This window comes from Dromaius novaehollandiae, chromosome 2 (assembly GCF_036370855.1).
Source record: "Dromaius novaehollandiae isolate bDroNov1 chromosome 2, bDroNov1.hap1, whole genome shotgun sequence".
In the NCBI taxonomy this organism is placed as follows: Eukaryota; Metazoa; Chordata; class Aves; order Casuariiformes; family Dromaiidae; genus Dromaius; species Dromaius novaehollandiae.
The window spans coordinates 25720048-25745464 of record NC_088099.1 but is presented as its reverse complement, the minus strand read 5'-3'; the positions used below and the strand labels follow the sequence as shown (position 1 = coordinate 25745464).

At 38.2% G+C, this 25417-nt stretch overlaps 1 protein-coding gene across 4 annotated transcripts in view; it reads right to left on the bottom strand.

Moving 5' to 3' along the window:
- The window catches only part of CDK14 (cyclin dependent kinase 14), a 330859-nt gene that overhangs the window by 200604 nt on the left and 104838 nt on the right, over positions 1-25417 (bottom strand). For all 4 annotated transcript variants that reach the window (XM_064506052.1, XM_064506050.1, XM_064506048.1 and 1 more), the window contains one exon: positions 23858-23937. In XM_064506052.1, the coding sequence (XP_064362122.1) occupies positions 23858-23937 (80 nt within the window). The remainder of the gene's footprint in view (positions 1-23857; positions 23938-25417) is intronic.

Here is a 25417-nt window from a genome sequence, read left to right as displayed (position 1 = left end):
AACATCTATACAGTGTATGCAAGCAAGTCAAAGCAGGTATTTATCTATTACCTTTTCATACATGCATACCATAACTGAGGCTTGTAGCACTATCTACTAATAAAGCAGTCACTGTTGCGTTATAAGCTGTTATTATCAGCCCCTTGTTATTTTGCTGAATTTCAGACAAAGTTTTCATATATCTGTCTATCAACCTTAGAATGAGTTCTTTGGATGTTTCCAATGTAAACAGTCCCTTTGCTTCTCAAAACATAGGCTTTAGTGATGTTTTATGCAACATACCAAGAAACTTCTCCCTTGAAAAAATCTGTAAATCCCATGTTTTGGGGTAGATGCTTGAAATCTGGAAACACAGCAGCCTTTAAAATAGAAATATACATTTGGCCATCTCCATGAAAACCCTCTAAATGTGGTCAGGTTATAAGCTTTTGAAATCACCTCTTTGAGTCAGACTGATTCTAGGTATTTGCCTATGTAAACTATGCTGCAGACAGTATGGAACTACGCAATGGCCTGATTCAAATATAAAAGGGTTAAGAGCAAGCCTGTGGGAGAAGGAGCAAGAGATGGGAAAATACCCTTGGGACCACAGAATGTTGACGGAGAGAAGACAGACCAGCTGGACAAAGGCATGGACTGAGAATGACAAGGGCACTGGGATACAAACGGAGGCAAGAGACCCAGACTACACCAGGAAAGATACTAGGATTGAGTATCAGCAATGTGAAAGGGAAGCAGAGCACAGACAAGGGTTATGCATGACGGGTTATGATTCACACTGGGAGCTAGGATGGCTGGATAAACAGAAACAAACGCCACAGGTCAACTGAGCAGCCTATAAAGGTTGGAAAATACAGGAAATATGAAGTGAGAGCAAGTAAACAACAAAAAAGGGACAGAACGTGGAGCACAGGATGGACAAGTATTTGCGCTTTGGGTGAACAAAACGAGTCTACAGAAACTAGAGCATATTCGCCACCTTGGTCCATATCAGAAATCAGGATTCCCATACATTATCATCCTTCTGCTTTCAGCAGGTAGCAATTCAAATAGCTGGCAGTTCTTCTCATTCCCTTCTAATTTCAGTCCACAGATAGATGCAACCTACCATAGCTACCGCTAATATTTCACTTCAAGCAGCCCATGTCTATATGAGATCTCGAGCTTCTCAATACAATGATGAAGCACAGGACTGCAGATAAAAAATCATAAAATGGAATATGGCTTTCAATTTGCTTTTTCAAACACTTAGAAAATTACATAGAAAAAAATCTAAATTAAAATAAAGAGTGCCATATCACTATGAGGTAAGCTAGGGTATTAGTTTTCAGCCCACCAGCTGCTTCACTGAGGTATTAGCTATCCTACATTTATCTTGCATTTTGACAGTAAGTTCACAGTCCAACATACCCTGCAGTGACTGGTTTGTGTGTCTGTACCCATTAATTGTTCCCAGCTCTTCTGCTTTTTCCACAAGTGGAAGATGTGGTTGTTTGAATCTTATTTTTGTACAGCACCACATCTGAACTTGTGCTCAGCTTCAGCAGCAAGGCACATTGCTTCCTGCAGGGCCTTGCCAAATCAGAGAAGTTCAAACGTCTGCAAAGATCAAGCCAGAAGAAAATAAACCTGATTTTTACCCTTACCTCTACTACTGGCTGAACATTATGCTATGTCACTCAAGCCAAGAGATCATTGCAATGTTCCTCATTTTCTGGACACGTCAGCTTCAGGCCTTGATTCATGACTATCAGAACTACCGAGTGCACACGATGACTACAGAATGCCGAACAACACTGTACATTGGTATTATCCAATGCTACACAAATACTTTAAAAATCAGAGAACATCTCAAAACTATCATGTGAAAGAACTCTCAACAGATGGGGTGCTGAGAAGATCAACAAATATTTGTGAAGTACTAAGATTACTGTGATGAGTGTTCTAGAAAATCTCAAAAACAGCTGTGTTTTAATAATGCACAGTAGGTGCATATAGCTAGAGCCACACATCAAGAAGAAAACAAAACTAAATTCATCATTCATCCTCTGACACAGGGAGAGATCACATGGTGGGAGCAAACACGGTGCTTTTGTGTAATTAAAGAATGAATAGCACTGTGCCAGTACAGGGATCAAATTAAGTTTACAAAGGCAAACTTAATTCTGTCAACTTCTGAATGATCGACTTTGCAGTCATAATAAAGATCTTCTAGCGTAAATGGTATATGTGCAATACTAGTATTATAGGTTCTAAAACAATATAATTAAAGGATGAAATAACTGAGTACCAGCAATGAAATTCTTTCCTTGATGAAGTCAAAGTGAGTTTTGTTATTGATTTTTCCCCACTGTGTGGGGAAAGTGTGACAAGAAATCACTAAACTGTATATACGGACAATGAATCATCTTTTTGTACAAGACAGGAAGGATCCCTAGGAAATAAACAGCTTAATTTTATTAATATGAAACTCAGTTGTCTAACAGCATATTTTATCCACTATTTACAAATGAGGAATTCTGCACAAAAATTATTTGTAAAAAAACCCTACTTCTGCTGTTTTTCTCAGGGATGCATTTCCTCCATCAAAAACCCTGCATGAAAAGCAGAATGAATTCTTTTTGTCAGCATACACTTTAGGCTGCAGGAAAAAAAGGCTTGTGGCATATATCTTGCTATTTTTCAAACAGGGAGCGAGACAGAAGCCTTCAAAGGATCCCATCAGTTCCATGTTTCTGGGCGGGTGAGGCTCAACACGCCTCTCCCGCAACAGCTGGAGAGTAACGCTGCAACCAGCACAGCATCATTTTGGCTCTTGGGGAATGATTTAGAGGTTAAAGAAAGAAAATAGCAAACTAGCAATATTTTTTAAACAAACATTTTAGTAAACAAAAAATCAATCACAGTAAAAGTAAGATTTACTGTTCTGCGATGGAAAGGAGAGTGATATTGGCTATTTATAGGAAAAGTATTAGGATTTGATAATATATCAAATGAAATCCAGCCATAGCATAACTGATCTACTAAGAAGCAACTAAAAATAACGCACTACTAGACTTCTAAGCGTAATTAGAATATGAATAATGTCTAGAACATTTATAATACATTTATTAAAGGACAGGGAATCTGAAATTCCATAAATAACCTTAAATCTGACTAAATCTCTTTGATGCCTGTTACAAGATTTGCATGATATTTTTCTTTTCCATACAAAAATGTCCTAAGCACTCAAACTACAAAATGGCAAGATTCTTGCCTCAAGTAACTTACAAAGTAATTCCAATATGAAAAAAAAATTCAATAAGAGAAGGGATGAAGGCAAGCTGGCAGACACTACATCAGTAAAACCCTGTCATTATTCAAGTGAAGGTTAAATTTTTTCCAGACTAATCAAGTGAAAAATACTGTATCAGAAACTACTAGTGATGCTGCACCACCATCAGCAAAGCACTCTTGTGCCAACATCGGTAGCCATCAAGTTAGCAATCGTATTATCTGAAAATAGGACTTACACATTCTTTTCACATCTGAAGAATCTATTCTATCAGCTTTATCTGTCATAACACAGAGAACAGGTGTGTTGTCTGCCTTCAGCCTTTGCTCAGTATGGTCTCAGGGTATTGTCTTGGTTCTCACCCTGTCATTTAATTGTCATGTACTCTTGCAGTTCATAGCATCCATCATCAATGTTAATTGAATTTAAGGTGTAAGCAATTGGAAGGAAACAGAAAACTGTACAATGGATCCACAGGATTTTCCCTGTATTCATACTGGAATACAACTGTATCTAAATCAAGATGACTGCAAACTTTACAAATATACATTTAAATGACAATGAAGATCTGTATGACCATATTACTGCCTAGAGAGCTTGTGCTTATTTAAACCTTGTGGACATTTTTTAAATTTTGTAATTTGCATTAAAAAGGCCAGAAATTTTCATTTAAGCAGAAGATGGCAGGCACTGCATGTTTGTTTTAAAAGCAACTCGCCCTCTGAAAAAGCAAGAGAGGTGTTAGAATAGAAAAGATAGGCTGAAGGAATGTCTCAGCTTCGTGGAGCTGACAGCCACAGCTGATAGCAACAGGCGATGAGGAAGTTATGTGATGCTTAGAAGAGATCTAGTTGAGGTAAGTCAGTTATTTCTATCCTCCCACTTTTGCTAAACACATCCCCATCATTTTCATGTACAGTTTCTGAACTACCTGCCTCAATGCACAATACCAACCAAACTGAATCTAAATCCATATTCAAATCATTTTTGAGCAACAACATAATTAAAACAAACTCCCAAAATGTGAGAAAATACGTCAAAGAGATCTGCCAGCATAGCCCATTAACACCACAGCTGGTAAGAATTTTTTTTTTTAAAAGGCCAATTCAACAACCAACAGCTTGTCTGTCTACTACATGCAGATATAAAACAACACTTCCCAAACCCCTTGAAAATATACTCAGTTCCTCTATCCTGTTGTGTCATGCATCAATTATAATTATGTCAATTTGCTGTTTGTTTTTCCAGACAAAGTTATTTTTTATAGAATCATACCAATTAACAGTGACAGTAGCAAAATTGATAGTACTGCCTCTTAAAGTGCCACTTCCTATAAGAAGACTCTACTACCTTGCCAAGCTTTAACCAACGTGCTGACCTTTTTTCACTTTATGTCTAGCTACATTCATTCCAGTCAAAACAGGTCAGCCTTTTCCAAGGAAGAGCTAGAGAACAAACATGCTCCTTAATGTTGGTGACCTTTTCTTCAAACAGTTCTCAGATCTCACATATTCAATGAAGGACATGCTTTTTCTCCTTGCTGTGAAAATTTGTCCCATTTATCCAAGTTTACATTTGGTCAGTGGAAACTCGCACTTCACAGCTGCACTTTAACTTTGAATCTCTCCAAAAATCCATCCTCTCTGAGCATGATTAAACATATGTTTGGCAAAAGCGGAAGAAGGTTGAGCCAAGAAGTCTGGAATCCCATGAAAATTATAGATGGCACCATGCTAGTGGCAAAATTCTGCTGTCAATTCACCCAAATTCATAATTCCAAACCAGTTCTTGGCTGAATCCATTTCCAAATCCCCCTTGCTTCATTTCTACTCCCCTCCAATCTGATTCTTTATCCCTGACAACAAGCAAAAGGGTGGTAAATGGTAGCCCTGTCGAAGTAGACTCCCCCCATCTCGATCCCACAGTCTCCTGGCTCAGGTCAGTCAAAGTCGCCAGTCCCTCCCATCTTGTTCTTATTTTCTATACCTCGTGCTGATCTGAAGGGCATCTGCAATTTTTACTCTTCCAGACCCACTGTTTTAATGGTAATCTTTTTTTTCCTGAGATTCTCACACTACCCTCTATTCTAAACTGTCAGCTTTCGGCATCACCCCATAGCTCGTCTCTCTACCACTGCCCAGTATGGACAGTGCCCAGAATTTTAGTGAGGCAGTTTTCTGGGCCACCAGTGGACAGTAGGGATGCTGCCAATGAAGGAAAGGAAGAGCACTGCAACTCAGTTTTTAACTTGGTGACAATTTAATTAAAAAAAAAAAAAAAAAAAGAAATTTTAAAAGATCAGCAATTAAGACTAGTAACTAGATATTCTATCAAGAGTTTTGTTCCACCTTTCTCATTAGCATTTCAGACACTTAAGCAATGTGAAGCTTAAGCAAGAGAAAAGTCAGCTTCACAAGACGACTTAATGCTATTCATAAGTTCAGGGCAAGGCAACAAACCAAAAGCCCACAGCTCAGATCTGGGTTCGTCATCCCACCAGCTGCGTGACCCTGCGACAAAGACAAATCTTTCATGAGTCCCTCCAAATCTGTCTTGTTTATTATCATGGCTGAGCACAAAAGTGACTTGCTAACAGAAACATGAGACATGAAGGTTCTTGTCCTTGAGGAGAAAGAGAATAGAAAACAAGTGGGGTACCACAGGCAGCAACAGTACGTAGAAGCAGAACTACAAGATGCCTAGACCGCTGGATTTCTCTACAATTTCAGCTTTCAGTTAGAAGAACTGAAGCAAATAAAATACTGATAGGCTGTGTGGCTGAATCAATAGATCTAGCAATAACCATAACTGAAATACTCTTTTGCATTTACAAAAATCAAGCTGAGAAAGAAATTAAACTTTAGCTGGTAATTCAGTTTGACCAAGCACATATGAACATGTGCCAATATACACTGTATATACACACTGTGTATACAATATATACGCATATACTGTGGATCAGTATATTGCCAATACAGGACCTGAACACCACAAGGCCACTGGATATAATCTCAGTATAAATATATCATGGTCAAAAATGTGACTGTACTCTATCATCTCACCAACAAAACCTAAAAAAATCTGTCTAACACAGGCACAGGATTCCTCAGTGCTGTGCAGCTGTGTGAAAGTTGAATACTTCCAGTGTAGGTAATGATGTTATGCACATTGTTACATTCCTGAACCTTGATCCTAAGAAAACTGTCAATGTTTTAAAGCAGCTCTCCAATCTCCAGAAATCCTTGGAACACACATTGCTCTCATCAGTCTTTTCCAAGCAACTCTTGAAGCAAGTTGATCTGCAAAGTATTTTGAGATACTACTGAAGGTCAGCAAACATATTCTTGGTCTCCACAACTAAAACTGTAGGAAAACCCGGCTGGAGCATTATGAAGTCCTTGGAGCTCTTTGCAAGTGATTTGCTGCTCATCACCTCATCCTAAGTAAACCAAAGGATGAACTCAACAAAGACACCAAATTTTATAGGCTCACTTTTTCTGCCAAGGGAACACAATCTGACCTGAAAAAGGTCAGAGCAATTAGGACAGAAACAACTACCCACAGATGCTAATGAATTTCTTTCTGCTGTCAGCCTGGCTAATTAGTGTGTATGCTACATCAGAGACGTCTTAACAATAAACTGCACCTCTGAAGGAACTTACTAAATGAGGAATACCAATTCCCTGTTCCAAAGCATGCCAGAAATCTTTGGCTAAAAATCAACTGACTACATCCAAAAAACCTAAGAGCATGTTTCAGTCCAGATATGCATATTAAAACAGTGGCAGCCAAAGTGCTAACACTCACAAAGCTAAGCACCCTCCCTAAATTCCCACCTTTGGTTCAATATTTCAAATCGAACCATCCCTATGAAAAGCGGAGAAAAATGCTCCCAAACAGAAAAAGGAAAGATCAGCCCATTAAGCAGGCACAGGAACACTACTTTTTTATTTCTAATTAGAGCTCAGCATCACAGTGACGACAGATCGCAGACTTCAACAGGACCATCAAAAAGCCTCTCCCCCAGCTGGTAATGATGCTTGCATATGACAACCTGATAACATTCAAAACAAACAGACAAGATCTCCACAGATAAACAAACCTGGTATGAAGCAGTAAAATACATTTTTCTCCCAAAGTTCAGTGCAGCTATGACAAGCTATGTGCAATATATTAGGAAGAACCATTTATTTGAGAAGAAATTATTGTTAAGTCTCTGTATCTTGAAGGTATCTTTAACCTTAACTACGAAATAAGTGCTTCAACATCATAATAAATGCGGTGCTGTCACTGACACAAAACAGTTTATAACTATCTTTAGGTGTTTTTCCAACAGAGTATTTTGTTTGGCTTTAATAAGTGTTGTTAATAAAAGCTAGTTCTTTTGTACAGTTTGGCTTTGACTTCACATGAGCAACTTTTATAAACTTGTTAACTTAAGTCTCAAAGGGGTAAATTTATAATGGGAGTGATTTTACAGGGTTCATGTCCTCTGTAATTAAAAAAAAAAAAAAAGAACTGAACTACTTTAAATTTTAAGATTAAACTTACATACTTTTTAGTCAACCATAAAAAGAGGATACTCTTCCTTGAAGTTGGATGTATGAAATACAGAATTAAACCCCCACTTTTGCTGACAGTTCCAAAGGAATATAAACAAAAGCACATATTCCCCTTACCGCTAGGCAATCGTGTGCTTAGACTAATCACAAGAAAGCATTCTGAATCTAAAACCTAGGAATAGAGATTAATACAATCTGAATTCTTTTCTATTTACAGGCCTCCTAGATGCTCTTGAGTAATACTTCTACTCCATAGGTATAATATAAAGTAAAAACATGGAAAAAAGTTTATACTTTGATACTGAAGGCTCAGAAACATATCTTCTTTTTTGAGGAGATCTTCTCTGAGATCTTATCCCAGAATTTTAAATACAGGAATTTATTTAGAACTGAATAGTGCTGATAACTAAAGCTGAAAGTCCCTTACTCCAAAAACAAATCCACTTATCTAAAAAGGAAGGTAGTTAAGACTTGAAAATGTCACAAAACTTGCCAAAAATCTTAGGTTAAATTTCATATCATGCCTTGATTTTTTAGTCAAATAGTTGACGTACATTACTCATCTTAATGAAGGCCATATCTGGAATCTGCAAGATGCCATATAGCTATATAACTATATATATAGCTCTCTCTCTCTATATATATATATAACAGCCATATTTGAGTTAGCAAAATTCTGAAATTTTTTTTCCATTACCCACAGCAATCCCCTAAATTTTATAAATGCTTCCTATATTATTCTGCATTGACATATGCCTGCAAAGTTAAATAGTAATTAATTGCAATTCATTTGCTCAAATAGATGACTGAGGCAGTATTCCCTGTGCTTTACATTCAAATCATGCCTTCTATCTTGTTAGACATTTACATAAATTGAAGACACAATATAGAACTTTCTTATTTCTATATAGAACTAATATCACACCATTGTCCTATGCAATGAAATGGCTGAAACACATCATGCTCCTTTTTAAGCCCAAACAATCTGAAGTAACAGTAACTATAACCCCAATATCTTTGTGGAGCTGAAATTTAAGTTACCAAAACTTCACTGAAGAACTTAATTTGACAGCAAACACATAACAAAATTACCTGGGGGGTGGTGGTGGGGGGAATAAAGAAAGGAACAAAACCCCCTGATGTCTAGATTTTTTTGTAAAGGTCCAGAGGTTTCCTACTGGCTTCAAAGAGGTCAGAATTTGCTTCATGCTCCTGAACTCTGATCAGCAGTTAAGGTATTCTTCGAATGTGAAATTCTACCTTGTTGTCTGCAGCCATAAAAATGGATCAAAAATGTAATTGTGTGAGCTGATGGTGAGATGGGAAGGTTATTAATGTAATTCATAAGCCTCTTGGACCACTGGCCACAAATATGACAGAAAGGTGTTAAGAAAAGTCTTGAACCCATTATCTACAGACATTGACTCTTACAGGTTATTTAGTCAAACTTCCTCAATAAAACAGGCCTTAGACTTTTATCCAATAATTTTCAATCTCATAAATTTTTACTGAGCATATTTTTAGAAAGACACCCATCCTCTAGCAACAACCCAGCTGTAAAAGTGCCCCCAATCTTTGTCCACATTTCGTAGAGTGAGAAGCCCATCTAATCCTACACTGCTACCTCGGGCAAAGCTTGTTTAATCAGGCTTTGAATGGAGACTATGCATTGCTCCAGAATCTTTTCTTTTGCCTTTTTATGGATTTGTGCTTATTTGTGCAGGGAAGGCTGGGAGCCAACAGCATGCAGACACACATCAATACCTACCACTTGAATTTGCTTTGTGAACTGCAGCTACAATCCTTAGCCTCGCCACTGACACACAAAATAATGCATTTTTGGTTATGCAAATAGTCCTCTGCCCTGTGAATAGGGCCTCAAGTGATTCAAATGTTAATTCTGTTAGAAATCTTGATGCAAAGCCAATATTTCAACCATGTCAGTTTTACAGCCAAGACTTCCTAAGAAACATGTAATTGTAAATTGAAAAATATCTTACAGGACCACAAATACCTTGAGACAAAGTAGCCTGGAAAAGCATGAAAGTTCTTTACTCTATTTTATCAATGGGCCTTAGACCTGCTGCCTTCTTTCAGAGCTTCTATTTAGATGCCCCTTCAGTAATTGACAGTTTCCTAATGGCAGCAACATGAGCACTGCTATACTCTGAAAAGCAGACTTAGAACAATCGAAGAAAAATTTTATCTTGCCCAGAGTTTAATGTGATAGAAGTTTTTGCCCCCCCCCTTTTTTTTAATAAAACCCTCACACAATCCAGTGTTTTCTGGAAACATTCTCATCAGTAAAAGACACAGCAAGCATGTATCCTGGATTTCAAAGCAAGACAGAGAGAAAAAGAGTGAGTGAATGTGCATGTTTGTTTTATTCTGTTATCTGAGAGGAAAACATGTAAAAAGTATAACAGATTACATTTTTTTCTAGTTACAAGCATAAAATTTTAGAAATATTTGGACCATGTAAAAGAAGGTTCATTTTGATTATTTCTGAACTGCAACTTCAAAATATTTTTGAAGCGTTTCCTTTTATTTTGCAAGTAGAGATATGACTTTTCAATCAGCTGTATTAAACCTATCACAGTAACTTGGGTCACTTGGTCCTCTCAAATTTTAGGAGATATGAGAACTAGATTTCCAGACGGAAGCCAGCCATACTAGCACTGCTGTCATCCTACCTGTAGAACTAGCGTGGCAGTATACCAAGATTCCTACCACCCTCTTGACTTTTCTTGATTGCTTCTGGTCAGGAAAAAGCAGCTGATATTTAAGATAAAATAAAGCCTGAGCACATCTGTTACTTATTTATCTAAGCTGAACAACAAAGATGATCTTCAGATAGCTAACTCTATGCACAAGTTACCTATAGACAAAAAGAGAGTATTAGGGACCTCCCATAAGGAGATCCAGAGCAAAAAGTTAAATTCTAAAATTAACTCACATGACAGTGCAAGCTTTGAGTATCTTTTCAAGGCAGAATCCACAGCATCCTTATTTGCATTAATCTCTTCCTAACATCCCAAAATAATAGTCAAAGAAAACTTGTTGGTACCACTTTTGCATTAGTTAAGGGAACTCTGAATCTGGCTGGCCACTTCCATGAGTACACAAAACAAGAAGAACAAACAAACTAGATCAGAGTAGAGCAGAACTGAAACCAACTACTCAGTTTAGCACAGCTAACATAGCCTTAGAAGGCTTGCTAAGTTCGTTTTTTTTAAGTTAGCTGAATCTGCTGTCCCCTGAGAAGCTGCTGAAGTTTGTGAAAAGTGTCTCAGACCTTAAAAACGCAGAAACTACACAGCTACAGATTCTACAGCTGTATATGCCGTATTGATGACTTTTAGACATCATTGTCTTGGCCTGTATTTTCATAAATGAGGCAGAGATGGAATGTCATGATATCCTATTACCAGTCTCTGAACCAGCCAGTTCCTTTTCATCTCAGCAGAAAAATGCAATAAATTATCAGCTTCTTTCTTATATTCCTTACTAGGAAGGAATGTTCCCAAGTAAAATAATGTGGATGTTCATTCTCATTGCTTTAAGAAGACAGTAAAGGTCAATTTCTAATTTTGAAATGCTACTCTCTTCATATTGATTATAAAGCCTGAAAGCAGTAACTCCCTCCATGCTGCAAGAATAGATTCCATTATGAAGCATGTATTTCAGCTCGATATAATTCTTTTTCCAGTATTATTTTTGGCAAGCTGGGGGGCTTGAATGATAAAAGTCCCACATGAGCAAAAACTAGAAAACGGAACTAAAATGTCTGCAACACAGTCTTAGGAAAGTCAAAGGAAAAAAACCAGCACCATCTCCCTAAGGAACTGCCTGACCCAGACACCTGAGCCTATGGCATCCAGCAACAGCTAAGCCAAAGAAAACAGTAACCTGCAAAGAAACGCAGAAGATAAAACCAAGGGAATTTATCTGCTTTTTTTCCCATATATCATTTCAATATAAGATGTATTTTCTAACTGTTTTTTTTCCACTGTTCTGATTATAACTGATAGGTGTTTTTTTCAGTGATAGAAAAGTATTAGTGTGTGCTTTTTGTTGACTCTAGTGGCTGTTGTCATGCTTCATGACAGTACAATATGCAAGCTACTGAAAACACTGATAAAGTATTTCAAAGTTTAGAAACAATTCATGCTCAAAAACTCAAGCAAAGTACTGTGATCTAAATGTAGCATTTTACCATACTAGGATTTTTTACTTCCCTGAATATATTATACGTTTAAAGAAAGAACAGAATCATTAATACTGAAGGTGCAAATAAAAGGCAGCAAAGTACTGCAGTATACTTGTCTTTTAGTCTTCCTATTTTTGCAATTAGCAAGCCTCTTCTGAGGACTACAAGAAAGCAAATGTCACTGCCGTCTTCAGTAAGGGTAAAGAGGAGGATCTAGGGAACCACAAGCCAGTTGGCCTCACTTCGATCCCTGGGAAGGTGATAGGGCAATCCTGTAAACCAGTCAGCATGGATTTATGAAGGGGAAATTACGCTTGACCAACGTAGACAGCCTTGAAGACGACTGAAGTGACAAGATGACTAGGTCGGAGGATGATGGGAGAGCAGTGGATGTTGTTTATCTTGACTTTAGTAAGGCTTTTGACATTGTATCCCATAACGTCCTCAAAGGCAAGCTGGTAAGTATGGGCTAGGTAAAAGAACAATGAGGTGGACTGAAAACCGGCTGAGCTGCTGGGCTCAGGGGGTTGTGATCAGTGGCACAGCATCCAACTGGAGGCCAGTCACTATTGCTGTCCATGCAGGGGGCAATACTGGGTGCAGTACTGTTCAACATCTTCATTAATGACCTGGACAGTGAGGCAGAATGTACCCTCACCAAGTCTGCAGAGGATACAAAACTCTGAGGAGTTGCTGGGAGAGTTTGTGCTGCCCTTGCAGAGAGACCTCCACAGCCTGGAGAAATGGACTGAGAAGAACCTCACGAAGTTCAGCCAAAGAGAAGGGCAAAGTCTTGCACCTGGGAAGGAATAACCCCATGAACCAGTACAAGCTGGGGGCTGACCAGCTGGAGCAGAGCAGCTTTGCAGAGAAGGCTCTGGTGGAAACCAGGTTGAACATGAACCAGCAATGTGCCCTTGCAGCAAAAAAGGCCAAAAGCACCCTGGGCTGCACTAGGAAAAGCATTACCAGCAGGTCAAGGGAGGTGATCCTTCCCTTCTACTAAGCACTAGTGAGGCCACATCTGGAGTACTGGCTGCAGTTCTGGGCTCCCCAGTACACAAAAGACATGGACTGACTGGAGTGAGACCAGTGAAGGGCCGCAAAGATGATTAAGGAACTGGAGAGGCTGAGAGAGCTGGGGCTGTTCAGCCTGGAGACGAGAAGGCTCAGGAGGATCTTATACATGTGTATAAGTATGCGAGAGAAGTTTGTAAAGAGGACAGAGCCAGATTCTTCTCGGTGGTGCCCAGTGACAGGACCAGAGGCAATGGGCACAAACTGAAACATAGGAAGTTCTGTCTGAACAAAAGAAACACTTTACTGTGAGCGTGGTCAAACACTGGAACAGGTTGCTCAGAGAGGTCGTGGAGTCTCCATTCTTGGAGATATTCAAAACGCAACTGGACATGGTCCTGAGCAACCTGCTCTAGCTGACGCTGCTTTGAGCAGGGCAGATGGGCTAGATGATCTCCAGAGGTCTCCTCCAACCTCAGCTCTGTGATTTTGTGAAAGGCATGGCCCTGTCATTTGCAAATAAGGATCTTTCTCCCTTTGACACAAGAACTGTTAATATAGATATTAAGGCAGAATAGTATCTTGAATCTGGAAAGGGATTAATAATGGTGCTTAACTTTAGGACCTGCATATAAAGAAGTTACACAATTGCAATCAACTTAGTTCAGTTTTTCCAAAGAAAAAATGCGGTTATGCTGTGAAATGGAGACAAAAGCAAAAACTACAACATTGAAAACAAAGGCATCTTTGTTGATGTATCAGTAGCACAGCCACACCCTCATTGTTACACTCATGCCTGAAAAAACAGCAGTTTCATACCATATTTCTAAATAACTTGACATCATGGAAATGAGGAAAATTTGCTCATGAATTTTCTGTATCAAAGTACACACAAAAGTATTCTGATGATGTCTTTATGAACCATGACTGTAGAATCAGTAGCAAGAAGATGTCTTAGACAGAAATGTTGAAGGAAATGGACATGTTATGCAGAGAACATTTTATCTCTATCAAGATAAGGGTTGAGCAAAGCTAGCAGATGACTCTATGCAAAGGATTTGGCTATTTGGCAGGGCAGGGGATGTTACATACACATTTTGTATCGAGTCTTTAAGACAGACAAGATGTGTGTGTGTGTGTGCATATGCACACGTGTGTGTGTGCACGAGTGTGTGTGACACACACCATTTATACAGACAGCAATTCATTTCCTTTAAGTCAATCAGAATACAATGCCTTATGAACACCTGAGTCTTCCACACGTTGCATGCCATGGCAAAGAAAAAAGCAGTTCCTAGATGTTATTTTAAGCTTAAGTCTCTAAATGTGGAAATACTTCAGGCAATTCAGGAGCCAGCTACAGACATTAAATGCAATATTTGTATGTATGCGTGTATATGTATGTATGTATATGTATATATTTTAGAGAGGGAGAGTTAAGTTTCACACCAGGAAGTCAGGCAGCTCCTCATGTCCTTATTTTCCAATTACCTAAACTTCAAATCAGTTCTGCTGAAACACTATAGTCACCTATTACTTTAACATACACAAAAGCCTAAGGAGAAAACTAAAGCTAACTCTGTTGGTTCAAAAGCTGAACCTTGCTTTGATACTTCTGAAATTCAGGACACAGCAGTGGAAAAAAACACACAGAGAGCACTCAAAAAGACCTTGACAAAGACAAATGTCTGTGTGGATTTAAAGTCACCACTTTAATCACAAAGCTAAATAGTATTGTCGCTCAGATTATTCCTTTCACACAGGGGAGATGTTACAAATGAAAACCAATTTGAAGAACCAGCTAGGTTTAGGAGGTATTTCTTTGCCTCAAGACCAGCTGGTATCAAAGTTTTATTTTACCAGGTGGCCATGGATTCCCAGAAACCCTCAGACTGACAATTGGAAGGTATCTCCCCTTGGGTCTCTGAACAATTCAAGCAGAGATGCCATTACTGGCTAGCATCTCTGTTCACATTAGCATCCAACCAGGATTTGTACACCTCCAATTGAGATACAGTCACAGGGGAAAAGCCAATGCTATTCTGAGCAGGATTAACTTGTGCTTTACCTTTTATGGTGGTAGTATATGCTATAAAATGAAGTTAAATCTCCATACGGCATAGAAAGACAGACCCTTTCCTATTTCCACTTAAACAAGAAAGCCATGAGGGCTGCACAAGGGTTCTGTCTAACTTATATAGTTCATAGTCATGTATGAGGAAAGGACTGCCCCCCTTGTCTTACCCTCCATATTCTGTAATTGTCACATTTTTGTACCCTTCCTATAATGCAGGGAGGACAGGAGACCAGACAAATCTGTAAGAAAACAGTTCAGAATCCTACATTAAGAATGGGTAGAGAAGAAACTTTTTTTGAACAGAAAATTCTGTTCAGAATAGAATAGCAGGGCAAGGGAATCACCATGCACAGACTGCCTTCTTGAGGCAGGTTAGGCCAATGATTCAATAGATTTGTAACCTTCTAGCCTTGTAATTAGCACAAGGTCCTTTATGCAACATCTTCCATCTGAATATTGAAGATGTACAGACAACTTCTTCAAACGATGTCAGGCATAGTCCAAAAGGCCTACCATTAAAACAACAGATAACAAGGATAAGGAAAAGATTCCTGACAGTGCAATGATGTTATAAAATAAATAAATAAATAAATCCTTCAAGTGTCACCACATTCTTTTCTTTCTTGAATGGCACCCAAGAACAAAAGCCAGAAGGTCACAGTTTGCACTTCAAAAAGTACTGAATGAAGATTCCATTGACACAGCCATGTGTTGTCTCAACAGGCTATAGATAAAATATTCTGGAAAAAAAATGTATTCTGAGAAACAGATTTAGCTCTAAGAAGCTACATAATTTGGAATTTTCTGTTGTACTTTTCAGAAAAGCATGTGAGACTTTTCCCACATGTGATGGGAGTTCATAGCAGAGTTTAAAATGTTTAATCATGATTCTCAAAGAGAAACATCATCAATCATTTACATTGCATTTATGTAATCTGAGCTCTCCCAAAGGATTTATTATTGTGACCAACAACAACATGCTACAGGGTATTAAAAAAAAAAAAAAAAAAAAAGGACAGAAAAAGAAAAGGCTATGCTCAGCCTATGAATAGGAAGGAACAAAGAAAGAAGTAGGACAGACTTATTCGGTCTCTACCATTTCTGAGCACCCTACATGGAAAGGGTAGCTTTTGTTCAGTACACCAAAAAGAAGCGAGGAACACAGTACAATTTGGACAGGCTGAAAAGTGATATACCATAATGTCACAGTAATCACTCGCACTGTATCCAAGTGAGACTGGAAAACCTAACAGCTCTCCCACTTTCATCTGAGGCAACCAGAAATTCAGTTCACCTATTTCAGCCAGTCACTCCACCTGCTTTCAAACAAAAGCAGATGAACACTGATGGGGGGATGAAATTAGCAGCAACTCAGTGCTGGGGAGAACAGCAGGAGGTAAAGAGGAATAAAGATGAAAGCTCCTGCTGCTTCTAAGCTCCACATAGCTGAGGATCTAACATGCTTCTCTCAGACATAAGCGAATACATGCAAATGTATAAGCAAGAAAAAGCACAATGCAGTATAGTCAAGAAACTGATCTATCAAAAAAGTGGTCATTCATAAAAGCTCCCAAAATTAAAGGCTACTCTTCTATTATTAATCTTCAGAAGAATGAACATACATTATCCACATCATTAAAAGCACATTTAAAATATATAACATGCAAAAGTCTAGGGAATTTTAAAAGCCAACTTCATTTCATGAGAAGGGTCCCAGGAACACCCTTTTCTAACTGTACTTTGCTGTTTGAAGCCCAACTCATCTTAATTTGGAAATCCTGTGTTCCCATTAATCTTCAGGCAGCATACACTTTGGGTGAAGCTGCATGGATGCCTATAACAAAAAGAGATCAGAAAGGGCTTTACCTTTGAATACTTTTTGACCTTAAGTATCCAGTGACAAAGTTTCCCAGGGGTTCTTGGCCTGTGTGTTCTAATTTTAACAATATTGAAAAACAAAGCTGTTATGACTGCAAGCTGTACTGGCTTTGCAGGGACTTTACCGTTAATTGAGCTGTAGCTATTTAGCCTGCAGTAGGCACTAGCTTTGCCAGCTCTGCAGGCAATGAAAAAGCTCCCTAAGCTACAGCCAAACTACTGTCCTTTCTTACCTCAGAGCTCCAAAGCAATCTGGCTTTTAGGGACAGTGAACTTATCCTCAGACTCTAAAAACATACAGTTACCAAAACCCTATCCTAACTCCTGTGATATACACACTTAAAATAGTTTCATCTCCACCATAATCTCAAACATATTTCTTAAAGTTTCCAGAGGACTGCAGAGGCAGACATATATGAAGCTTTTAGACATTTCAGTTATGGAAATTTAAATTTCTTGACTGGACTTCATGAAGGAAATGTGAAAGTCCTACCAACTCCCATTACTCAAAAGAAAGCAGTCGTCAAGCTTCCTTAAGAAAGAAAGCATAAAAAGCACTGCAGAAAAGGAAGAATGGGTTTATTTTTTGAAAGAGGATCATTAAGCTTTAAATAGAACAAAGAATAATTTATTCTTTACTGGCAGACAGAGACTGGATTCCAGTTGCATTTTTCATATTTAACTTCTACCAGCAGACTAAGAACAACTCTTAAGTATGCAGATATTGCTTCCTTATGCCCTTGACCTACAAGCATACAACCTTCCTGACCTAATCTGATACAGTGAATACAGGCCTATCACCACCAATCATCTAACTAGTGCCATGAGGTCATTTGTTGACTTAACATTGTAAAGATCACTGTGCTACGTATCCGTCAAACATCACTGAACTGGCATACACGTGCAGCAACTCCTCTGTTGTTTGCAGGTAATGATTCGGTATGAGGTCACAAGAATGACAGCTGCTGAATGAAAATCAAATTCCTTGTAGCCCTTCTTTAGATGGTATGGGCACAGACTATGTTATTTCTGTTAACTAATATAAAAGCACAGATGCTTTACAGCACATGCAGCATTGTTACTACAAAGCAGTATTCTCCATTTTGCACATATTAGGAATAATAATATAATAAATCATACACATTCACTTAGCTGAGAACTCTGCTGGCAAACTGCTCATCTTCCCTGTGGTTTCTTCTTAGCAATTACTCCAGTACAGTTTTCCACAGAGAAAACTTGTGAAGATTTATACTCTCCAGCCACCCAACTTGAGAAAGGGAGGTTTCGGAAAGCCTCCCAACTTAAGAAAGACTGTCTAGTCTGGGGCATAACAGGCAACTCCAATTTCTCTTTCAAAGACTTATGTTTTCATTTTGGGGACTTGGGGGGGCACCTATTTGTAGGGGTGTTTGAGGTGAGGTTGTTAGATCTTGTGTTAAGAATGACAAATGTTTGCCCTTTGTTTTCCACTGCTTGAGAACGGACACAGAATTCACACACTGTACAGACTCCTATTCTTTCTGAAGGAAACCTTTACACTGCATATTTGCCATTTTAAAATTTTGTAACATGCCTGCTTATGAAGCCTTGGATTTCTTTCAACGATTCCTAGACCGATTTACCAAGAAGTGGAAAGGTAAAGATGTGAAGCACACAGAAGCAAAGACAGCAAAAGGAGGGCCATAGCCTTAACACACCTCTCTCTCTTGTATTGGCACCGCTCACCTCAGCAGTGTTTCAGTAACAGCAAGGCAGCTGACTCTTCCCCTCATCCCTCGTAAGTAAGGATGGAAGAGGCCTGACACTACTGGAGATCTTTGAAGACGTTTTCTAGACAAGAATTTAGCATCTGTCACTCCCCACTTCTACAGAGCAATCTCTCCCACAAGTCACAAAATAATTCAGTATGTATACTGAAATTCTCTTTAAAAATTTAAGGTAAAGAAATTTATTAAGCAAATGTTCTGCTATTTGGAATTTTATAATGCAAGATAGGTGTCTGTTTCAAGAACATTTATGGGCTATTTTTCACATTGCTACCCATATGTGTTATTAAGGTAATATCTTTGACACTGGACTAGATGGAAAATTATTATCTGGGCAACCATCAAACCAAACAGATAGAGACAGTCTCTGACCTGAACACTTTTAAATGCAAAACTACAAATAGGTATAAATACATATTAATTACAATAAATAAATAAATAAATAAATAAATAAAAAGAGAAAAATAGACCAAAAGGTCCCTAATCATGACATTTAAATGGCAATGTATAAAAATACCTCCAAAACATACCCATTTTAGAAATTTGAAAAAGCCTGTCAGAAATAAAATATTAGCACATACTAAAACATTAGAATAGAGTTTTATTAATAACAGTAAATGAAAACAAGCAGAGCAAAGAGGGCAGCAATATTTACAAGGAAGGAAAATGAAAACGAAACACAAACAGCTGTCACGATTAGGATGGCGAAGAAATAATTTTATTGCCAAAGAAGGGAACACAGTAAGCAAGTTAACTTCACAAGCAAGGTAGCAATAAAACCAAGGGATGGTTTTCCACATACATATCTAGAAAGGGGAATCTGTTTCACACTGAATATGAGGAATGTTATTGCTCAGAAATCAAACAAGCTAACTATGGACTAATAAAGCAAGCAGTTTCCAGAATTAGAATCTTATCACACAATTCAATATTCAACGTATATGAAAGTATGATATTACAGGAAATCAGGGGAATGAAACATCTGAGATAAACTTTAGGTCACTAAACTTTTCTGTTAGTTACAGTGCTTTTACAGAAAAGTCTACTGCTAAGACCCTTCTGAAAAGTTGATAGTTACATTAAAAGATTAAAAGATTAAACCACAGCTACACTTAACACAGAAAAACAATAATTTTCTACTAATTTGCTAATCTGTATTTTACAAAAAAAAATCTATATGAGAAAACAATGTATAAATCATTTCCAGACTCTACTGTCTCAGATACAACAGCTGCAAGCACTTTCAGGACAGAACAGTAACAATTAGTATACAGATAGGAGCAAGGCTGGCATCACTCACATCTGTATGATCAGAAGATCAGATAGGTTTAACTCACTTGGGTGTGTATAAATATATAACCTCCCCAATTAGTTACTTTTTTCTTTTTTTTTTTTGTCTTCTGCTGTTGTCTTCTGGATCTTCAAAAGCAAATTAGATTGTCCACAATTCAGTGAGCTGAATGCACAGTGAAACATCCAGCAAACTGCATGTCAAAGAAAGCATAAGTTGGGGTAACTGTCACAGACCAAGCCCAAAGAATATTTAGCACAGACTACCTCTAAATTTGGTACTAGAAATTCAAGAGACTGTTGAGCAGCACTAATGAACACGCCCTTATATACATGTATCTGTTGCATTCACACCTACATAACTGATAAATGGTAGAAGACACAAAACTAGATGTGCTGTAAAAGCAGAATTACTTTATAAGTAGGAACTTTAATTGAAGTCTCAACAAAATCTCGCTAGGTCCTTAAAATTTACTATGATTTTTCTCATGCTGCTTTGCTATGATTTTTTTCCCCAATCAATATTTACTGGATTTTTTTTTTACTCTTTTTCTTCTGCTTTTGTCTCCACTCAATATGTAAGTCTTTCCCAAGTCACAGATTCCATATTTAAATCCTACATTTTGCTACTTTTCTTAATATCTTTCGTTTATAGCTTTCTTCCCCTCGAGTCTCATTCTGTTGCTGTCACAGTAGTAGCAATTTGCTTCCCTACACACAGCTAGCTACAAAATTCCCTCAGCATGACCACTGCTTAAGATTTCAGTCTGTAACTTCCCCCAATTAAGATCACACAACATCCCCAACAGGAACACAGCACAGCAATGCTGTTTTCCTCTCACTCATTTACACAAGGAGCCATAAGAAATGTTAAACAACTGATTTCCACTAGTTTTAATTTATAAATAATGAGAGTTCTGCCTGAATTTGCCTTGCACTGATGGAAAATTAGAAAATAAGGAATAAATCAAAGTCAAAATCTGTCTGTCTTCTGCATTATGAAAGACTTAGAAGTGAAATGCATGAGCTCTGGCTCATGATAACATCCATCCATTTTTTGATTAGGCCAACACTACTCTGCAGATAACTGAAATTAGAAGTTGATCTCATCTTAAGTGGTAGTTGTAGTAGTTCTAATTATTCCAATCTAAATTACAGGGCTGGAGCCAGTCAGCTAGGGAACAGAGATCAAGAAAAATCTTCTAACAGTTTAACAGTGTCCCACTCTTACTGTTTTTCAGTCTCAAACTTATCAAGCAGCTTCAAGAGCTTATACTAGCATTTCTTTCTTCTTCCATCCATGCTGCTGAGATCAGCCGCTATTACATTACAGAACCAAGTGTGTTCAAGATGGATAAAGTGCTACTAAGGGGAAAGCTTCAGCTTCCTCAGGCCCTACCAGTTAAGTCCACAGCTGTAGGTAGCATTACTACCAACTAACACAGGTCTGGCACAACATCATTGAGATTAACTTCTGAAACTTAGCCTTGCAATACAGTCGTCTTTATTTTTCTGGGCCTGACATTTGTTACTGACATAAAAACAAAGAAAAGAAAAGCAAATCTAGATACAGATTTTTCTGCTTCTCATCTTATACATCATGTATGTCCAACTTCTACATAATAAAAAACATGCAGAACTGTATTTACACTGATAACTCCTACAGATCTGTATAAAGTTCCACTACACAGAAGACAGGACTGCATTTACAAAAAAAAAAAAAAAAAAAAAAAAAAACAACACATAACCTGAGTTCTGCCCCTAACCAAAAGCCTACAGAAGTCAAGAGATAAATTCTCATTAACCTAATAGGCTTTGGATCAAGTCCCAGATCTATTCTATCAGTCCTGGCCTATTAAGATGAGTACCTGAAAATACAACGCATGCATGTAGTCCCATCAAAATCACACACGACACCACATACTTTATACATTTTATAGAGATATGTATTTATATATATGAATTAATAATTTTAAGAGCCTTGCTAGACAAGAGCTTTATTCTGCTAACATTAAGCACAGGATTTTTGGCCAGCTTCAGCTATAGTGCTCTAGTCACAGCCAAAAGCAGAACTTCTCCAATGATAGCGTGAAATGTATTTTCATAAAAGTATGCCTTTATAATTTAAATAAAAATCAGAGGAAAATCTCTTTTCCTTCTCCTGAAGGAAACATACTTATACTGAGCTTACATTACAAACTATTTATGAAGGAAAAAGACATTATTCTGTATTTGACAGTTATAATGACATGATCTCTCATCTAGACCAAGCTCACATTAAAAAACCTTTTAAGTGTCAGTAAAGAGGTGCAAAAATCCCTATCTACTATTTAGTTATTAAGTCAGTCCCAGATCAACTAAAAAACTGCAAAACAATAAACATATCAGAAACACAGGCTGTTAAGCCTTGAACTTGGCATGACAGATATTGAAGGCTGTGCTCATAACCCTGTACACACCTCGTTATCACGGCACAGCTGCAGGAGCAGACAACTCACACATGAAATATATATCATTATGAATAAATGTGTCAGATCATCCAATAATTATTATTCAAACAAAGCAGTACAGAGGAACTGCTGAAATTCCCTCATAAACTGGCTATCCCCAGTTTTCCCTTCTTTGTGAAAGAGGCCCCTTTAAAACGGAAAGGGTAACACAAGCTTAGCATGGAGGTCTGGCGTACTTTAAAGGCTTCCAGCTTCAGGATGTTAATCACAGAAAACAAAGCTTTTTGCCCAGTCTGTCCCCAGACTGGCTCACTGGGCAAACACACTGGGGCTCCTGCTGGCACAGGGCAAGGGCCGATGAAGTGCGGCTGCTGGGACTTCGGCTCGGATGCCCATGGCACGGCACTCTCGGCAGAAGGGCCTACGCTGTGGACTGACATGCTGATATACCGTTGGCTCTTCTCTACTTCAGGAATTACGCTACAACAGTCAACCTAATTTTAAAAGACACCTGAGTAGCTGCAACAGACTAGGCACTTTAGCTCACTACCAACTTCAGCTGATCTTGAATCAGTGGCCTAAAGGCAAATTGTTTATTATTTCTCTACCAGAACTCATCCTCCTCAACCACCACAGCAGGCCCACACAGAGAAGACACATACAACCATTCCTGCAAAGGAGCTTGAGGCAACTGGGCTTCGATAAAGAAGCTGCCATCAGGGAACACGGGAGAGGCTGACAGGAAGAACAAAGGGAGCGGAGCAGAAAGCGTGACAGACATCTTGCGGTGAGCTAGGTAAGAGCCATTCCCAAGCCACACAGGACAGGGTCCGTGGGGAAACAAAAACTAGACCCAAACCATGTACAGCCAACAAGCTTTTTACAAAGCCTGTATTTTTGCTTCCAGATCCTTTTGCTCTTCTGATGGCCTCCAGTCAAGATATGCATTTCTTCTCTTCAGGCTGCAGGTATATGGAAAACATGCATCCATCTTCACTTTAGGTGCTGCCTCCAGACAAGAAGCACTATTTATATAGCTCCTTCACCTGGCAGATTAACTTCCCACACCCATCTCAAACATGCATGTGCTCTTAGGTAGTCATTTGTATAGTAAATCTAACGCAAGACAAAGCAGAGGCAGAGTTGCATTATATTTGACAAGAACCCCTACACTAAAGAAAAGCTTTGTTTTTGGAGCACCAAAGGTTCTTCCTGCAAAGCACACAACCATATAATTTGAATTCTCAAGCTATTCACCATAGCATGCCACTGAAATGAGAAAGTGCAATGTAATTAAAAGAAACACGTATAATCATTAAATGTGAGTGCATACCTTCCCTGATAGCTGTAAATGGGGTTCCTTCCTCTTCCTGTAATCTAATGACTTTCAGTGCCACAAGCTTCCCATTTACCCTGAGAGAGAAAGAGGGGAGGGGAAGGAGAAACAAAAAACACAAAATTAAAGCAGAAACAGTATTTCTTATAAATAGAGCTTGTTTCCCATCATGTACTTATTCAATTTCTTCCTGTCAATGTCAATGATTCATTTATAGTGCTGTAAGAAACACTTCATCGCTTCCATAATGTCAACTTTATATTTTCACACTCATATGCAATCCAAGAAATGATCTCAGTTTTCTGTGAGTCAGGCTGTTTCCTTTCCTATCATAGCACTAAACTGAAGCTTTGTTAAGAAGTATCACATCGCAAAATATGGTTTTAATGTATCTGTCCTTTAATTGATCAAATTGTTCCAACAAAAAGGCATATAATTTTCCTTAATCTTTCCACTTACAGTTTATCCATACCTATATCAATTGTCTTCTTTGCCCCATAACTATTACTCACAAAAAGCTAAGGATACTGGAGATGAGAAATACTTGTTAGGTCATTCTGACCATTTCCCTTTAGGGCAGAATTGTTCCTAATGTACATTCTTTGCTACATAGCCCAGGCTAGTTTTAGATTATGACGATTCCCATTTATAAGATTTAAAATATTTTGTGCTCCAAGAGATGAAATTTCACAGCAGAGGTCACTCTCTTTTCAAATTTATTTCGCTGATTTCACTTCTGGCATTCAAAACTTCACTAAACATTCTCCCCATTCAAGGCCTCACAGAAAATACAGTTGGTTCAGTTTATCCAAATAAAATCTCACCAATAACTGAATGAAATATAAAAATTGATATTGATTACTCTCCTCAAGAACAAACTCATACTTCTGAACTTTCAACAGACTCCCCAAGTATGAAAAGCATGGGGTGAAGGTGGATTCCTGGAAGGGCATAATACAGTTGCCAAATAAGAAGGATTACTATTGCAATTCTTCCTTTAAAAAAAAAAATAAATAAAAATAAAAAGCTAGCCCTTACAGCCCCAGAGCCCTAGGGAAGCCGTGGAGCTTCCACACTCCTGTAGTCATGGAGGCAACTCTCTATTGCTCTGGACCCCAGAAAGCATACTCGATTTGCAAAGCAAGAGGACATGGACACCTACCAAGTTTGAATTCATCTTCTCCCTCAGGCTTTTAATTTTTGCAGTCAGATGACTTCAATGACAAGACTGCTACTGTGTATTTTCTTCTGATTATCTTTTCGTATTGCCAGAATCTCATTAGACCTGTACAGTGCATTGTAATGACTCTGTAAACAACTTAGGGAGCCTGCTTATCAAAAGATGGTTTACTTATCACCTTCCAACTATTCATAATATTTCAGATTGGAATCAATTCAAGTCTCAGGCCACCAGTCATTGTTGACAGGTAATTACCAGCTTACTCCCAGAGGATTATCTGATTTTCCCCTTATGACTGCCTTATATTCTGTTGAGATCATAATCAAACTTCTTCTGGCATCAGAAAAAAACAAACCTTACCTCAAGTAACTTTGTGT